Here is a 15000-nt window from a genome sequence, read left to right as displayed (position 1 = left end):
GGCCCAGCTGGCAAACCTGCGCATTGCGGCCCGGGCAGCGGCGGGCTGTGCGGAGCTTTCCCGGGCGTGCCGTCTCACCGGGACACGCTGCCACCAAACGCTGGGAGAACAGCTCCTTTGGAGCCTGTGCTTCGTGTCTCCTTCAAAGGCAATGGCTGGCGGTTTCTAACAGCCCATTTACTACCGTCACAGGAGGAACCTTTTCTTACTTTCTTTTGATCCAAGTTGTTTTTCCCCATGGATCTTTATACCCTTTAAAAGTTGTCTACAACCAAGTTGCAGCAAGATTTCACTGTAAAGAGTGTAAAACACATCTGTGCTTTGTGGAAACCTTTGCATCTGGAGCCCAAAAAAGCACCTTCCTCTTTACACACTCGCCTTATTCATTTAATGCTTAGATTTGCCAAATGTCAACAACACACTAGCGAGACAACTTTTAAATACTGCAGAACATATGGTAGAGCAACTCCAAAAGAAAAGCTGCATCCTCAGATTTCTATATATAATATCAACTCGATTTCAAGCAACCCAGAGTTTAAGTTCTAATTAGTGCATGCTAAAATATTCTTCTATTTTGTTAACTTGACAATAAATTTAACAGTTCTACAAAAGCAGCCTTGGAGCTCTGCCTCATTTTACATTATTTTCATTGAATGAGAAAAAGCTTAAAATATCTACAGAAACAAAGCGGTCGGCAGAAGCCCGAGCCGGGCAGGCGACACCGCTGCGGCAGTTCCGCAGGCCCCACTCCGCTCCCACGGCACCGCATGGCAACTCGGCCCTGGCCGGGTCCGGCCCGCAGCTCCCTGTGCCGCCACAGGCTCTGCCGGCAGCCGCGGCCCCGCCGGGCACCACGCAGGCTCGTCCTCGGCGGCCCGCCCGTCGGGACGCGCTAACGCACGAGCCGGGTACGTACCAGAGTTTGGTGTGGTGGGGGAGTTTGTCTGGTTGTTCTGGACGGCCGCGGCCACGGCGTGCGCTGCGGTCACAGCCGTCTTGGCTGCGTAGAGGTTGGCTTCTTCCTGGAACTTGCCGATGTTCTTCTTGTACCTGATTCTCTTATTGCCAAACCAGTTGGACACCTGCAGTGAGAGAGGTGGGTAGAGTGAAGGACACGAAGCGCTGGACCCGGCAAAGCACAATCCCTTCGAGATGTCCCGTTGGGTGCAGCACGTACCCGTGTCGCCGTCCCAGCCCGTATCTGCCGGGTGCTCCAGGTAACTCGGCTGTAACCGAGGACCAGTTAAATACCACCACACGTATGAGCGTGACCTGGCTCTGTGCTCTTTTGGCACACCGGCGCTCCGGATGCTGCCAGCACACGCCCTGGGGCTGCTTTGTGGTCTCCCACCCTGAGCCATTTGCCAGTGGAACCAGAGGAGACCCGAGAGCGGCACGGGGGGACCCCGCACGAGGGCCAGCGGGCAGCGCGAGCAATTGTTCTTTATTTTTGGGCTGGAACAACCTGGGCAGCCCACTCAGAATCGTGTTTGGTCAGCTGAAAATGAAAGGGATCGTATAAATCAATAGTGGCTGAAACGTCGTTTCGCCATCTCCCTTTGAGGACAGGGACCGCGGCCGAGGCAGCTCCCGGGCACCGAGCGCCAGCCCATGCTGGAGCCGCTCAGCAAACTTCGTACAAGCTTTCTCAGTGCCTTTGTCTGACCGTGGCTCCTGCCACCGAGCTCCACACAAACCCTGTTTGGAACACGGACCACGGCCGAGGCTGCCGAGACAAAAAAGCATCTGCAAGAACCCGCAGGTAACGGGGAGGAGAGCAGTGCGCGCAGGAGACAAATCCCGCTGCATTTTCTGTAGCTATAGCTTTTGTTTAAACACGATTAATAAAAAGCCTCTAGCTTTTAACAGTAATAGGAAAGGTACCTTACACATTCTGTTCCCCAGATAATACTCCACTGTATTCTATATATTGCACTTAATATTACCTTGTCAGTCACTGAAGCAATAATACATTAATGAAACCTAGCAAATAATTATTGTGGACAATCAGATTATGCTTTATTAACAGTTTCATAATTGAGGAATCTCTGTACATCGACTGTATTGTCCACGGATGTGTGTGAGACCCCTCTGTTTATGCACGCCCCTGGACCAATCAAACAACAGCCATCACTAATAAAGGTTTATTTAATTCTCACAGTAAAATTTTAATATCACCAGCAGCCTGGGGAAGCCTCAGTGAGTGGATTTGCTTGACATCAGATCGTTTCCATTCTGCTAGTCCCAATACTTCTTAATCTTTAATATCAAGGCAATTAAAATTAATGGCCACTCATCCAGAGCCACTGTGGGCAGTGTTTCCTTGACATCAATTGTTTGATGGGATTACCTAGAGGTTAAACTAACAAGCAAGGTTTAATTGGAAGCAATGAGAGGAGCAGCGATCGTACGTTATGTTTAACCTGCACACCACATCTAAATGAATATCCAGAAACGTTAAACTATTCCTGGGATTAAAGTGCATGCCCTGTGCGCCAGCAGAGCGCAGGGCCAGGGCTGCGGGACACCGCAGCGTCCCCTGGGGACCGCGGCCACCGCACACGTCCCCTCCTGGCCACGGGGCTCCCTGCCCCCGGCACACCGCGCGGGGCTGCCGCCGGGCAGCACTCGGGCCGGATTCACCGTCGGCGCTGTGCCAGGGCCGTGCGGGCTGCGGGGGTGCTGGTGCGAGGGTGCTGGTGCGGGGGTGCCCCCCGGCTCCTCACCCAGCCCCATGCTCACCCCAAAACCCAAACTTGTCTCCATCGCGAGCTGCTTCACAACACACTTGTCATTAAAACAAACTATCTCTTCTCATAAAAACAACAATGAACATCTTTCTCCTCCTGATCATTGAAGGCCGATTAATTAATTGGGCTTAATTGTATATTACATTTCAAACAATACTGTTGCACTTATTTATCATGTTAATTGCAATGTTAAATAAAAAGACAATAAATTATTACTGAAATCGTGGAGAAGCCCGGTGCGGGCTCAGGGCCGGGCCGGCTCGCGTCTGCCCGGACTCGCGGCACCGGCCGCGCTCGCGCCGCGGGAGACGCGGCTGGCGGGACCGTCACCGCAAAACCGCCCAGCTACATACCCACGGTCATGGAAACGCTGCCACTGTGTTCCCAAGTGCCTGTAGCACACAGTTCACCCTCCACACCTAATCATATGGCGCAAAATAGAAAATTTTGAAGATCTGTGTCACACAATTATGGCACGTGATGTAAACCCAAGAATTTTACCTCTATGGACTATTGAATTAAGCTCGCATCTTTTTTCTCCCGTTTCGCACCCGAAGCCGATGGCCAGAGCCTCTCCCTGCGCGTCTGCTCCAGGAGCCAAGAGGCCGGGCAGCAGCCGGGCAGCAGCCGTGCTGCAAAACAGCTTCTGCGTTCTTTCCTTAAAAGAACTCCCGTTGTCAAGCACATCCTTCTTTTGTTTGAAGCAGTGAAGGATGTTACTGCTGTGATCCAGTGCCACGCTCTCAGCAATAGCTCTGCCCTCCGCAGCCCGCGCCATAGACGGATGGTTGTTCATGACACCCTGAAAGAGGCTCATCTGCAAAAGTATAAAACATCAGCCTCGCAGCCACGGGAAGGGAGAACGGATGACACAGTTTATCTCCCTCGAACACGTGCTGATCGGGTAGCTCTAAATTACAGCCCACGATGGGCTCTGTTAAGGACATTTTTTTCCCCAAGAATTACCTTCTCCGTACTCTTAAAAATGAAATTGTGCGAGGTGTTCATCTTAATAGTTTGTCTTTATGCTTTTCTTGAAAAATCTTCTCTACATATTATTTTAAACACCGATATCAAAACTGAAACCATCTATCTCCCATCTGCACCTAAACGACTCTGGGAGACAATTTTCTTTGCCGCTCAGCAAAGTGCTATAGCAGCAAGATTTCCAGTGAGCTGCTTAATCGGGGGGGAAGACGACCCAAAACACTCACTAATTAAATGTTTGAGGGAGAAAATGTTCTGCCATGAATCTGCCCCCAGCATTTACAAGGCACTGACAGTACGAGAACAAAACACCTTGGATCCCGGTGCGGAGAGGCTGCGGGGGAAGCCTGGCTCAGCCAGGGGAAGGACAAAGCCTCTCACCAAACACGACCCACAACCTCCGGGAGTTCGCAAAGGCAGCCGGTAACTCTTCTGTTTTCCCAGCTCTCTGCCCCGGCGGGTGCAGCACAGACAGGTCTGTGGGACCCCGGTCCAGGCTGGAAACGTGTGTTCGGGGTTTCGGAAGCGCTGTGCGCGGTGCGGCTCGGCCTCGCGCTCGGGTGCCGTTGCTCACCCCACGCGATGCTGCTCCTGCCAGCGCTGACCGACTGCTCGATCCACCACGAGCCCTGCACTGCGTCCTCCGACCCCTGCAGCACCAGTGTGCGCTGGGCTGTTCTACAGTGCGTGCCCAGAGCTTTTCTGCTAGACGGCCTCAAAAATATACACATTTCAGTGCAAAGCAAGACGACTCCAGCCCAGTTTGACCTAGTGAATACCAGCTAACCCTTCAGTCCCACCATGCAGCCGGTCGAAGTGCCTTCCAAAAGCCCAGATTAGGATATTCACGGCATTCACGCTTCCAGGTGTGACAGCAGGTCTATCAGAACTGAAGCACCCAGCAGCACATGGGCTGTCCCTTCCACACGGGCTCCCCAGGTTGCAGGACACGCAGCTCCCTTCCCAGGCTTCCCCATCACCGAAGGCTTCCCTGGCCATCAACATCTTGCCAGCGCGACGCTCCGGCCGTGGCCCCAAACGGCGCCTGCGGCAGCCGCTGCCCAGGTGGCCGTGGGCGCTGCGCTGGCCCCGGGCTGCTCAACATCCCGCGGCAAAGGCCGGGACATGGCGCGGTGCCACACAGGACACAATGCCGCTGCTCCCGGCGCTCACTGGGCCTCCCAACGGAGTCAAGAAACAGCTAATTCACACTTGGATTCAATATTAGAGAGACAAACCTATACTCATGTCACAGGCTCACTGCTGCTGCTATGTTTTTGGACCATCTGCCTGCCTTTTATTTCATTCTACAACACATACATTAAATCTTATCAAACAAACAATTAAGAAAGAAATCAGATCTATTAGCACTAGAAGCAATCAGTTATGGCTTCTCAAACGTTCCACCTCATTTCCTTCACTCACTTCAGCCTTATCTAGATCCAGCCCTGTATCTGTCCACTCTGCAGATCACACGCTCCTCTGGCGGGCACGACCCGCCGGCTGCAGAGAACAACCCTTGGGCAGCCCCGCCGCGCCCTCTGCCGCGCTCCCTGCCGCGCTCTCTGCCGCGCCCTCTGCCGCATCCGCTCTCCCAGTCACATTTTGCCAGAGAGCTGAAGAACTTTTGCTTTGTCCAAGTCGGTGTTGGTGGCGTTGCCTCTCCTAACGCCAGACAGGCTGCTGGCTCGCGCGGGGAGACATTCGTACCCCACCTACTGACTGTACTGCAGCCTGTCAGCACAGCCACTCGTGCATGGACTGGGGGAAACCGTCCCCACCTCCATCCCCTACCCCTGGCACCGACAATCCCACCGCGCAGAGTGCAGGACCCGCTGGTGCTGCGGAAGGCGCAGGGACAGCAGACACGTGTGCGCCGGCCCCGCGGCACAGGGCAGGTCTGCGGGGGCTTGTACCAAGAGCGCGCAAAGGCAGGTCAGCAACACCGCACGGGGGAGCGGGGCGGCCTTTTGTCGCAAAGTCTTCAATAAAGTGCCTGAATTTTTCATACATTCAAGGGAGACCTATAAAGTAAATCTCAACTCAGGTCTTAATTATAAAGCTAAAGGTTGCATTGCTAATAATGCCAATTCTGCAGCCTGCAGTCATTAATAGTTAACACATTCGCCGCAGGCACTGTTCCTCTAAAGGGCCTGAAATATTGATAAGCAGAGCTGCTAGAGCCAGGAGGAGATGGCACAGCAGCCACGGCACGGCACCGCGAGCCCGAACCCGCTGCTCAGCACCCCGCCGCCCTGCCCTGCGAGCCATGCTGACTGCGGGAATCCTTGGTTTTCTGTCACACGTACGGGCCACCAGAAACGCAAAGCGGTGTTTTGCTTTTGAAGCTATGAAGTGGTGAAGGGGAGGCGAAGAAGCTCGTGGAGCAGCGTCACCGGCCTCCACATCACCGCGAGACACCGGCCCGGAGCTGGGAAGTACCTCGGCCTGTACCGAGAGCAGCTGTAGCCAACAACGGTGCGCGTTTCTGATCAGCGAGATGTTGATTTTCTTACATTAACTTCACAAGAACATCTGTTACATGTGATAAAAAGAGCAAATCTGCTTAATACATTTTTCATTCTTGCTACAGAGAAACCACTTGTGTCCCTTCAGTATATCAAGAGGCTGAATTTCTGGCTGGCTTGGAAAAACAACTTCAAGCAATCAAAGAAATTCTGATCTATAGAGATAGATTATATGCTTGTCAATAAACTAGCCTTCTCCCGAAATAACAGTAAGTTTTAACGAATTCGCAACAGCCAGTACCGCTCAGCAAGGAATCTTACTGCTCACACAGAGGGAAAGCTGCTGTAAAGTAGGGTGCAAACCTTACAGCCTTTTTATTTCTATCTCATCCTTGTCCCGCTGTCCTCTCCCAGCACAGGCCCGGCCACCGGCAGGCACGCTGCCGCTCCGCGCGGCGCCGCCGCGTCCCACCACCCTGCCCAGCCTTGCCACAGTCAACAAAGTGAACCTGAAGGGATGACAAAGGCGCAGGGAGCTGCTCCAGAGCCCGGAGGGGACGGCGGCTGTGCCGGGAGGGCACTGCGCAGGCTGGGGTGCTGGGGACGGGGTCCCACGCGCTGCTCACCTGCGATACTGTGATGCTGCATTTCTTTGCCAGCTCTTCTTTGGCTTCTTCACTGGGGTAGGGGTTACTGAGGTGGGAGTAAAAATACTCGTTCAAGATTTCTGTGGCTTGTTTACTGAAGTTACGCCTTTTCCGCCTGAAACAAGAGAAGAAAACCACAGCTGTTCTTCCAGATGCACAGAGGTCTCTGGGTGGAAACAACCCTCGTTTCATGTGCCCGTGCAGCAGCACATGGCAGCACCACAGCCCTGCCAGCACCCACCCGGGGCGGCTGTGCCCAGGCCGGGCTCTGCCCCACACTGCACAGACCGCACGTGTGTGCTGGGGCAGAAAACGTGACAAGGGGCCCGGCAGGGCACAGAGCTGGGCAGCACCCTCAGCCCCAGCCTCACAGCCCGCCCTCCTCCAGCAGCCGGTCAGCTGGGGCTTCTGCACCGCTGCGTGGGGCGAGCGCGGTGGAGAAGGACGGGGCAGCCCCACCGCTGTGTCCTCACGCAGCACTCACTGAGCTAATTGGCTTCCGCCAGCCAGTAAGTGGCTTTCAGGGCTTTGCGAGGGAGACCCATCTGTGCACCTCCTGCCGAGGGCTGCGCAGGGCCGGGCTCTCGCGGCGCGTGGGACGGTGTCGCAGTGCACACCCTCACCGGAAAGCAAAGCCTCTTGAGGCATGGCACCCGGCACGTGCCGCAGACAGCCCAGCGGTGCCCAGGGAGCGGCACAGCCCCTCCGGCACAGCCAGCCCGCTGCGCACTCACCGCGCGGGTTACGGCAGCGGCAGCTGCGGTGCCGTCCCTCCGAGCCCCGGCGGCTGCTCTGCTCCCCAGAACGTCCTCTGGAAAGCATTAAACACTTCCTGCGGAGCTCCCTGCCCCTCAGGGCTGGTTGCAATCAAACTGCCTGCGCCCGAGGCCAGCAGCAGCGAGCACAATCCCCAGTGCTCTCCTCCAGCAGTATCACCATGCTGCTAACTACACTGTATCCTGGAGCAGGCAGACTCTCCCTAGAGCTATGTTTATCTCATTACTGTGCTTCCGCTCATTTTGCCTTATTTACCTTCCTCCTTTTTAAAGAAATCACTTAAAATGTGCATCTGCAAGCTTTACCTTTTGCAGCTACTGCAGCTCTCCATAGACGCTTCCTCCAACTGTTTGTAATTACCCTAATTTGCCACACCTGCCAGTGACCTCCTTGTTAATAAAATTATTTTGCTCTTGTTTAGGTGCTCACAGCTTTCAGGTGTGAAGCAGGAGCTGGCTGCTCCAGGAGGCTCCGTGCGGTGCCGGCTGCTCCGCCGGGCTCCGCCAGCTGCCAGGGTCCTGCTCTGTGGAGAGCGATGGGGCTGGGGATCGAGATCCCACCTCATCAGGGCTTCCAAACAGATCTGGCTGTGCCTATAAACCTCCTCTTAACCCCCGTCTGCCTGCGTCCTCGCAGCCTGCAGAGAGCACAGCCTGCTGTGGAGGCCGATGGGCTGCAGGGACGGGTGCTGAGCTCCGGCAGCGATGCGGGTGCCCGAGGGACGCGTGTGCTGGCTGTGAGCGGCTGGGAAGGTGCTGCCTCCTCCAGTTGGGTGACAGCTTGCCGGGAGATGGGCCAGCAGCTCTGGCACACAGGGTCCCCTCCTCCCTGGGGCACACACGGCTGCAACCAGCTCAGCCGCAGCTCGTGGGCACAGCCCTCCCAGAGAGCTCAGCGCTCCTGTGACGGGGTCAGTGTTTTGCAAGGCCTCATGCTGCGAGACATCGGTATGGGCAGCTATTTAAATAATTGCTGGGCTGACAAAACAGCCCTTTGCACAAATCCTATGCGACTCCCACGTGAGGACGGTAAGCAGGCAAACAGACCCAGTCTTTGCACTAAGCACGTAGAAAAGACACCAGCGTTCCTGGCAGCGCTGGGCAGGAACCCGTCGCAGCAGCTGCTGGAGCTGTTTGCTGGGCCGGAGCAGCCTCTCCCGGCAGCTCCCCAGGGCTGCCCAGCAATCGTCCCCCCCAGGAGCGGCCGCAGGGACTCGCCTCTGCCTCACCTGGCATCAAGGAACCTTGATCTTAAAATCATTACTGCTTCACAAGTACTTTGTTTGAGCTGCATCTGGATGGAGCTGAATTTTCGATGAATGATGCCCACCATCCTTTCAATCTCCTTGGGAGAAATGGGACGTGTCCGGCTCTGTTCTCTGAGAAGGTTCATCACATGTGTGGTAAATTCATTACATGCCTGTGAAGGAAAGACAAGCTTAGAAACTGTTCTGTGCTGTCCCACAGGACACAAGCCCGGGCCTGGCTGCGGGGGAGGCAATGCTGGGGCGCCGGCGTCTCTCGTGCTGCCCCATCCCCTCCGCACACGCAGACGTGAGACCGGGACCATCCCACGGCAGCCAAGTGGCCACGCTCGGCGCCCCCGCGCTCCCCGGCAGAGCGGGCTCTGTCCCGTGTGCGCGGGGGGAAAGGGGCGGGATGGTGCACGAACAGCTGCGGGCAGGGGGACACGAGCGGGGACCAGCCGAGGAGCGCAGCCTGGGAAGAGCTGCCCGGGCAGGAGAGGAGCCCAGGACCCTTCTGAGCACCCCGTGTCCCCTCCGAGCGGGGTTCAGCTAAGCCACGCCTGGCCCACGCCATGCTGCCGAGGCATCGGGGAAGGGAAGGCACCATCATTCACACCCCAGACCATGCAGGTGAACAGACACAAGGATAACAACCGCCCGGGCTGCACCATCACCGGCCATCGCCGGACCCGAGCCCCCGCACGACCAAGCGGCTGTCACGCCAGCATCCCGGCTGGACGCTGCCACCAACGTGTGGTGCCGGCAAACGCGGCCACAGGATCCTGGCTCCTGCGCCCAACGGGACGGGCGACGAGCACGATGCTCAGCAGCCCGTACAACACGTGGAGGAAACAGCGCAAGTGCCTCGTCCACAGCCCATACGTTATGTATCTCTCCGACGCCAGCTCCTCCCTTTTCCTCTAAAACCAGGTTCAAAAAGATCTATGTAATTTGTCTTACAACTCCTTTTTCAGGGATTCCTCTGCCTTTCAATGGATTGTGCAAGGGAAGGAGTTAAAAGTGAAAAGTTTATGCATCTAAAAGCTCATAATTTCCTATAACATTTGCTGAACGTCTCGCAACTTATTAAGTGAAGCCATCTATGAATGCAAATGCTGATTAGCAATTTGGCAATAGCCCAACATTCACAGAATTCACATAGCTTTTCTTTAAACCAGTAGTTCATACATGATTAATTAGAACATCTCATTTATGTAGTGTGCACTTTAGCTCATTACTCTAAGTAAAATTCGTTAAGTATTTACATTTAGATAATTAAAATCTGGGTACACCCTTAAGAAAGATGCATACACTTCAGGCAAAGTGATTTTTTTTTCTTTACACTACTGAAAGTAAATTACAGGCTAATTTACATCCTTGCAGCGCCCGTTTGGCGCGGCGCTCGGCGGGGCTCGGGAGCATGTGCCGGGGCTCGAGAGCGCGGTGCCGGGGCTCGGGAGTGCGGTGCTGGGGCTCAGGAGTGCATGGCAGGGCTTGGGAGCGCGTGCTGGGGCTTGGGAGCGCAGTGCTGGGGCTCAGGAGCACTTGGCGGGGCTCGGGAGCGCGGGGCCGCCGCTCTGCCGCTCCCTGCCCACCTTGGCGCCCCCAGCTCCAGCTTGAGAGTCCAACGCATCCCAAACTCGCTTCCCAGCTGCATTTTCCCTCTCTTTCTCCTGTGAGGTTTCAGGCAGAGAAGCTCTGAGAGGCGCTGAGCCGCCGTCCCACTCGCCAGCCCCGCTCGTGGCAGGACAGCAGGTCCTTCAGGTGACCTGTTTTCCTCCCTCCAGCTCAAAATGGCCGCACATGGGGCATCGAGGTGACAACAGCACCAAAATGCAGCAACTCCCTCCCTGAGGCACGAGGCAGCTCTGGCTGTCCTACAGATCCAGCTGAACCCAAGTATTTGGCACCAAAAGAGCCGATTTAGGCGCCCGGCCTGCCACGCGCCCCCTGGTTGGCAGATCTGGGGAATTCAGTTTCAAAGCGCAATAAAAATTGCAACTGTTGAATGAAAAATATTTTCAGATATGTCTTTTCTAGGAGAAATATTTCTCCACAAATCTAGTATAAAAATTTGATCTTTCGAAGCTCAAGTGAGTTTCTTGCGTTCAAGAAGCAGAAATCTTTCCCTTAATTCACCTAAATTGCCTGAGCAGACGTTGCTGGTGGCTGCGGCGGCTCGAGGCACATCTGGAACTGGCCCCAGCAGCACCTCCCACCTGCAGAGCTGCCTCCGTGCAGCACGGCGGGGTCAGCTCCGCACACGCTGATGCTTTGTCTTATTTTCTCTTGTTTATTTATAGCGTCCGAGCTACTTGATCCCTTTTCCAGTACTATTTTTCAGGCCTCTGCTTGGTGCCCAAGACATTATTAATAATGTCAGTTTATAAGTGATGGCCTTGTTAACCTGCTCAGAAACCTTGTAGGAGCGGGGAAGCTCCTGCTTCCCTTAATGCTTCATCACGGCTCTGAGCCGAGCGCAGGAGAAAGAGACAACGGCCCCAAAGAGCGCAGAGGGGCCGAGCGCCGGGCAGCGCTCCGGGGGCTGCCGGCACCTCCCGAGCAGCCACACTTCACCCCACTTTGGGGTGAATGCAGAAGACATCTGTGAACTTGGGAAGCAGGTTCCCAGCTGCTCCGGGAGGCCTGGGACCCTTACAGCACTTTTGCCTACAGCAAAAAATGTATTTCAGTGTAATTATAGAAGATAGCTTTCAATATGTCATCTCTATTATAGTAGCTGTAAATTATGGAAGGAGCTGCCTGTGTACGGCCATTTCTCCCGGCGCACGGCAAGGGGAGAGCTGTGTGATGGCGTGACACACTTTCCATTTCTCTGCCTTTTTTTCCCGAGCGCGTTCCCCTAACTGGCAACAAGCGTCAGGATCAAACTCTGCCTGGAAAGCGGCTCCAGCAGGCGCTCCGGTTCCTGCTGCCGCGGGGGCTCCTGGCCGGCAGCGGGCACGGCGGGCGCGGGCCCTGGCACGGCGGGTGCCCCTGCATGGCGGGTGCCCCTGCGCGGCGGGTGCCCCTGCGCCAGCTGTGGGAGGGACCCGCGTGTCGGAACCTGCAGCCGCTGGAGACGGAGCTGCGAAGTCCCAGCTGCCTGTCGGCTGCGGAGACGGGCACTGCGTTGAGACAAACCGGCAGGAGACAGTTTGCTGCCAGGCCGAGGAAATTATCATATTTCTGTCGAGCAGACGTTGCCGGGTGTCAGGATCAACAGGGAAGCGAAGATGCTTCAGATCCGCTCCACCTCGCTCTCCTTCTCCCAGCAGCACTTGAGCATCCTCCAAAGTTTCCTGTGGTGTGGACGGATGGCTGTGACATTTCAGCCGAAACCTTTGTAAATGGAGCTACAGGGCTAAAAATGCTGCTGCTTCCCCCACATCATTAAACTTATTAGAGTCAAAGGACACTTGCCAGGAAACGGCTGTGAGTGCCGACCTGCAGCTGCTCTGGCCGCAGAGCTCTTTGCAGCCTGTGTCCCTGCGGTTTCTCACGACACGCTCCTGCTGGACGGCGCTCGTTAACCCATGGCCATGGCCATCCCCATCCCCATCCCGCACCACCGCCGCACAGGGCCTGGCAGTGCCAGGAGGGCCCGGTGGCACCTTGGAGGGTGCAGGGGGGAGGCCATTTGGGGGAGAAAAGGAGATTTGCACAAAGCTCTGCTCAGTTATTTGTTCACTGCTTGAACAACACAGTGCAAGAAGCAGCACAGACAAGTGCCACCAGCACCTGAACCATGCTGTGCCACCAGCACCTGAACAGCACCTTACCACCAGCACCTGAGCCACGCCAGCACCCGCTCCCCACGATCCCGTCGCTTCCACCCACGCTGACACGCTGTCACCTCGAGGCCTCCCGCCGCCTGCGCCACGACCCGCGGGTTCAGAGCCCGGCACAGCCCTCGCCTGCCCGCGCTCCCGCAACGCCAGACCGGCACTGCCACACTTCATGCTGGGGCACCAAAGTGGCACCGAGTGACAGACACACTCCCCCACTTTCCCTCTCTGGGCTGGGAGAAACGGGCTCGGGTGCTGCGAGTATGTGGCTACAGACAACAGAAAACACTCAGGCATGCAAGACACGCATCCTGGGTCCAGCCAGCGGCTCCTGGAAGCCGGACAGACTCCCGAAGCATCGCAGCTCGTTTCGGGGAGAGGGGCGGGAAGGGGAGGGAGGGACGTGGCCGGGGCCGGGGCAGTGGTGGGCGCTGGCAGCGGAGAAAGCAGCAGCAGGTACATGTACAAGAGGCTGATGTCTGACCTGTTCATATTTCTCCAGCTCTGTGTGATAGATTTGTCTGATCTGGGTCAATTTGGCTCTGTAATCTGAGTGTTCAATAGAATTATCTGAAGACCCTCCAGAGGCTGCTGCGGCTGCAGCTGCTGCCGCCGATCCCCCACCTTTCTCCGGACCTGAGACTCCTTCTGCCAGAAGCATATTGTCTAGTCTCATTAGCTGGGGATCGGGAGGGTCTTCCTCCTGGGCTCCTCGGATGCTCAAACCTTGGGCAGAAAAGAGAGAACAAGAGAAAACACAGTCAGTATTTCTTGCGTCCGCCCGGCCCTGCCGCGGCCCTTCCTCCGGCCCGCGGGCACCCGCACCAGCACCAGCACCCTCCTGAGCCGCGGCCCGGGGTGCCGGCAGCGCCGCAGGACCCGCTCGGCTCCCACACGGAGCAGGAACATCTGCCGGAGGCTTTTAAAGGACCGTGCAGAATCTTTAAACACTTCATTGTAAGTATTAAAGCAGTATTTGCATGAGTACAGACACACCTCCCAGTTGTTTTCCAAGGCAGAGCTAAATCTGCGCAAGGCTGGCATTATCTTAGACATTATATCACTTTGATGCGAGACCATGTGGTAAGAGTAAGTGCATTATTTATTTGGAAATAATTGATTTGCTTCTCATTTCCTTCCAAATGGATCTAAGCGCTACGTTACTCTTAGGGAGACCTGCACCACCTCTCCTGTGAGCTCCAAGTGTTGGTTTAAACCACCCGGGGCCAAAGCTGCCGCTGGCACCCGGAGTACAGCACTCCAGGAGAACAGCGGGGAGGCGCTGCCGCTCCCACCACCAGACCCACGGACCGGCCGCTCCCCACGGCGGAAAATCCACAGGGCACAAGGGAGGAGGTGGAGACCGAACCGGGACCATGGCTGGCACGGGCTGCACCCGCCCCGCAGCCACCGCTCGCCGGCTGCCGAGACACCAGGAGGAACTGACTTCCCCTTGCTGTGCGGGAATCCGGTCACTATCATGGTGCCGGGATACTGAGTGTGCGCTTAAAATCGCCGGTGCTCCTGCACTATATTGTTGGGAACAACACTTAAAATCTAATTCTTGTTTCAAATTGAGAATTTCCAAAGTGGTGCTCAGTCAGCAATCCCTCCTGCATCCCACAGATCAAGGCTGACAATTTGTAAGTGTAATCAGGTCGCGCGGGCGCGCTGCCAAGCTGCTATCAACAGCGCCAAAAAGAAAGTTTAAAAATAATTACAGTACTACAAAAATCACCAGAGCCGTGGCTTCTTGCATCAACATTTCCATTAGAGACGTAACGCAACCGTGTACATCCCAGCCCAATTAACCTCTAAATCTGTTGAGGAGCAGTATCCGTGCTGGATGGAGCGGGTACGGGGCTCTGCTGCTGGCACCTCTGCTGCTGGGCGCCTGTGGCTGCTCCTCACAGCCACGCGGGCTCTGAGCGGCTGTGCCGGCTGTGCCGGCACCACCGCAGCTGCCACGCGCGTGCTGAGCACCAGCAGCACCACTGCTGCGCCGGCGGGAGCAGCGCCCAGAGCTCGCCCTGCGTCCCAAAGGCCGGGCACGGCGGGCGGCGACCCCTGCCTGCCAGCCTTCCAAGCTCTCAACAGCACAGCATTCATTTTGCTCTAAAATACACATTTTAAACCCATCACCTTCGTTTAAAACTATAATTCCATATAATTTCACAGGAATAATAAAAACGTCTCATCATCTCTTTAAATTATTTCTGTTGCCTGTGCAAGGGCCACAGATGAGCAAGGTTTGCCAACACTGCGCACTGTTCTGATGCGGTCCTGCGCCGGCACATGTCCTGGGGACAGCCCTGCCACCCGTCCCGGGGACAGCCC

At 55.9% G+C, this 15000-nt stretch overlaps 1 protein-coding gene across 4 annotated transcripts in view; it reads right to left on the bottom strand.

Annotated features, from left to right (window-relative positions):
• PBX3 (PBX homeobox 3) overlaps window positions 1-15000 on the bottom strand; it is a gene marked incomplete at its 3' end in the record, with an annotated part of 97241 nt that overhangs the window by 4002 nt on the left and 78239 nt on the right. For 3 of the 4 annotated variants that reach the window (XM_080356117.1, XM_080356118.1, XM_080356120.1), the window contains exons 3-6: window positions 13148-13389; window positions 8858-9048; window positions 6832-6967; window positions 917-1082 (exon numbers count right to left, since the gene is read on the bottom strand). In XM_080356117.1, the coding sequence (XP_080212243.1) occupies window positions 917-1082; window positions 6832-6967; window positions 8858-9048; window positions 13148-13389 (735 nt within the window). Of the gene's footprint in view, window positions 1-901; window positions 1083-6831; window positions 6968-8857; window positions 9049-13147; window positions 13390-15000 lie in introns of all 4 variants that reach the window. The other variant, XM_080356119.1, reaches the window with a different exon arrangement.

This window comes from Nesoenas mayeri (assembly GCF_963082525.1).
Source record: "Nesoenas mayeri genome assembly, chromosome: 18".
NCBI lineage: Eukaryota > Metazoa > Chordata > Aves > Columbiformes > Columbidae > Nesoenas > Nesoenas mayeri.
This window is presented reverse-complemented; position numbering and strand designations above follow the sequence as displayed.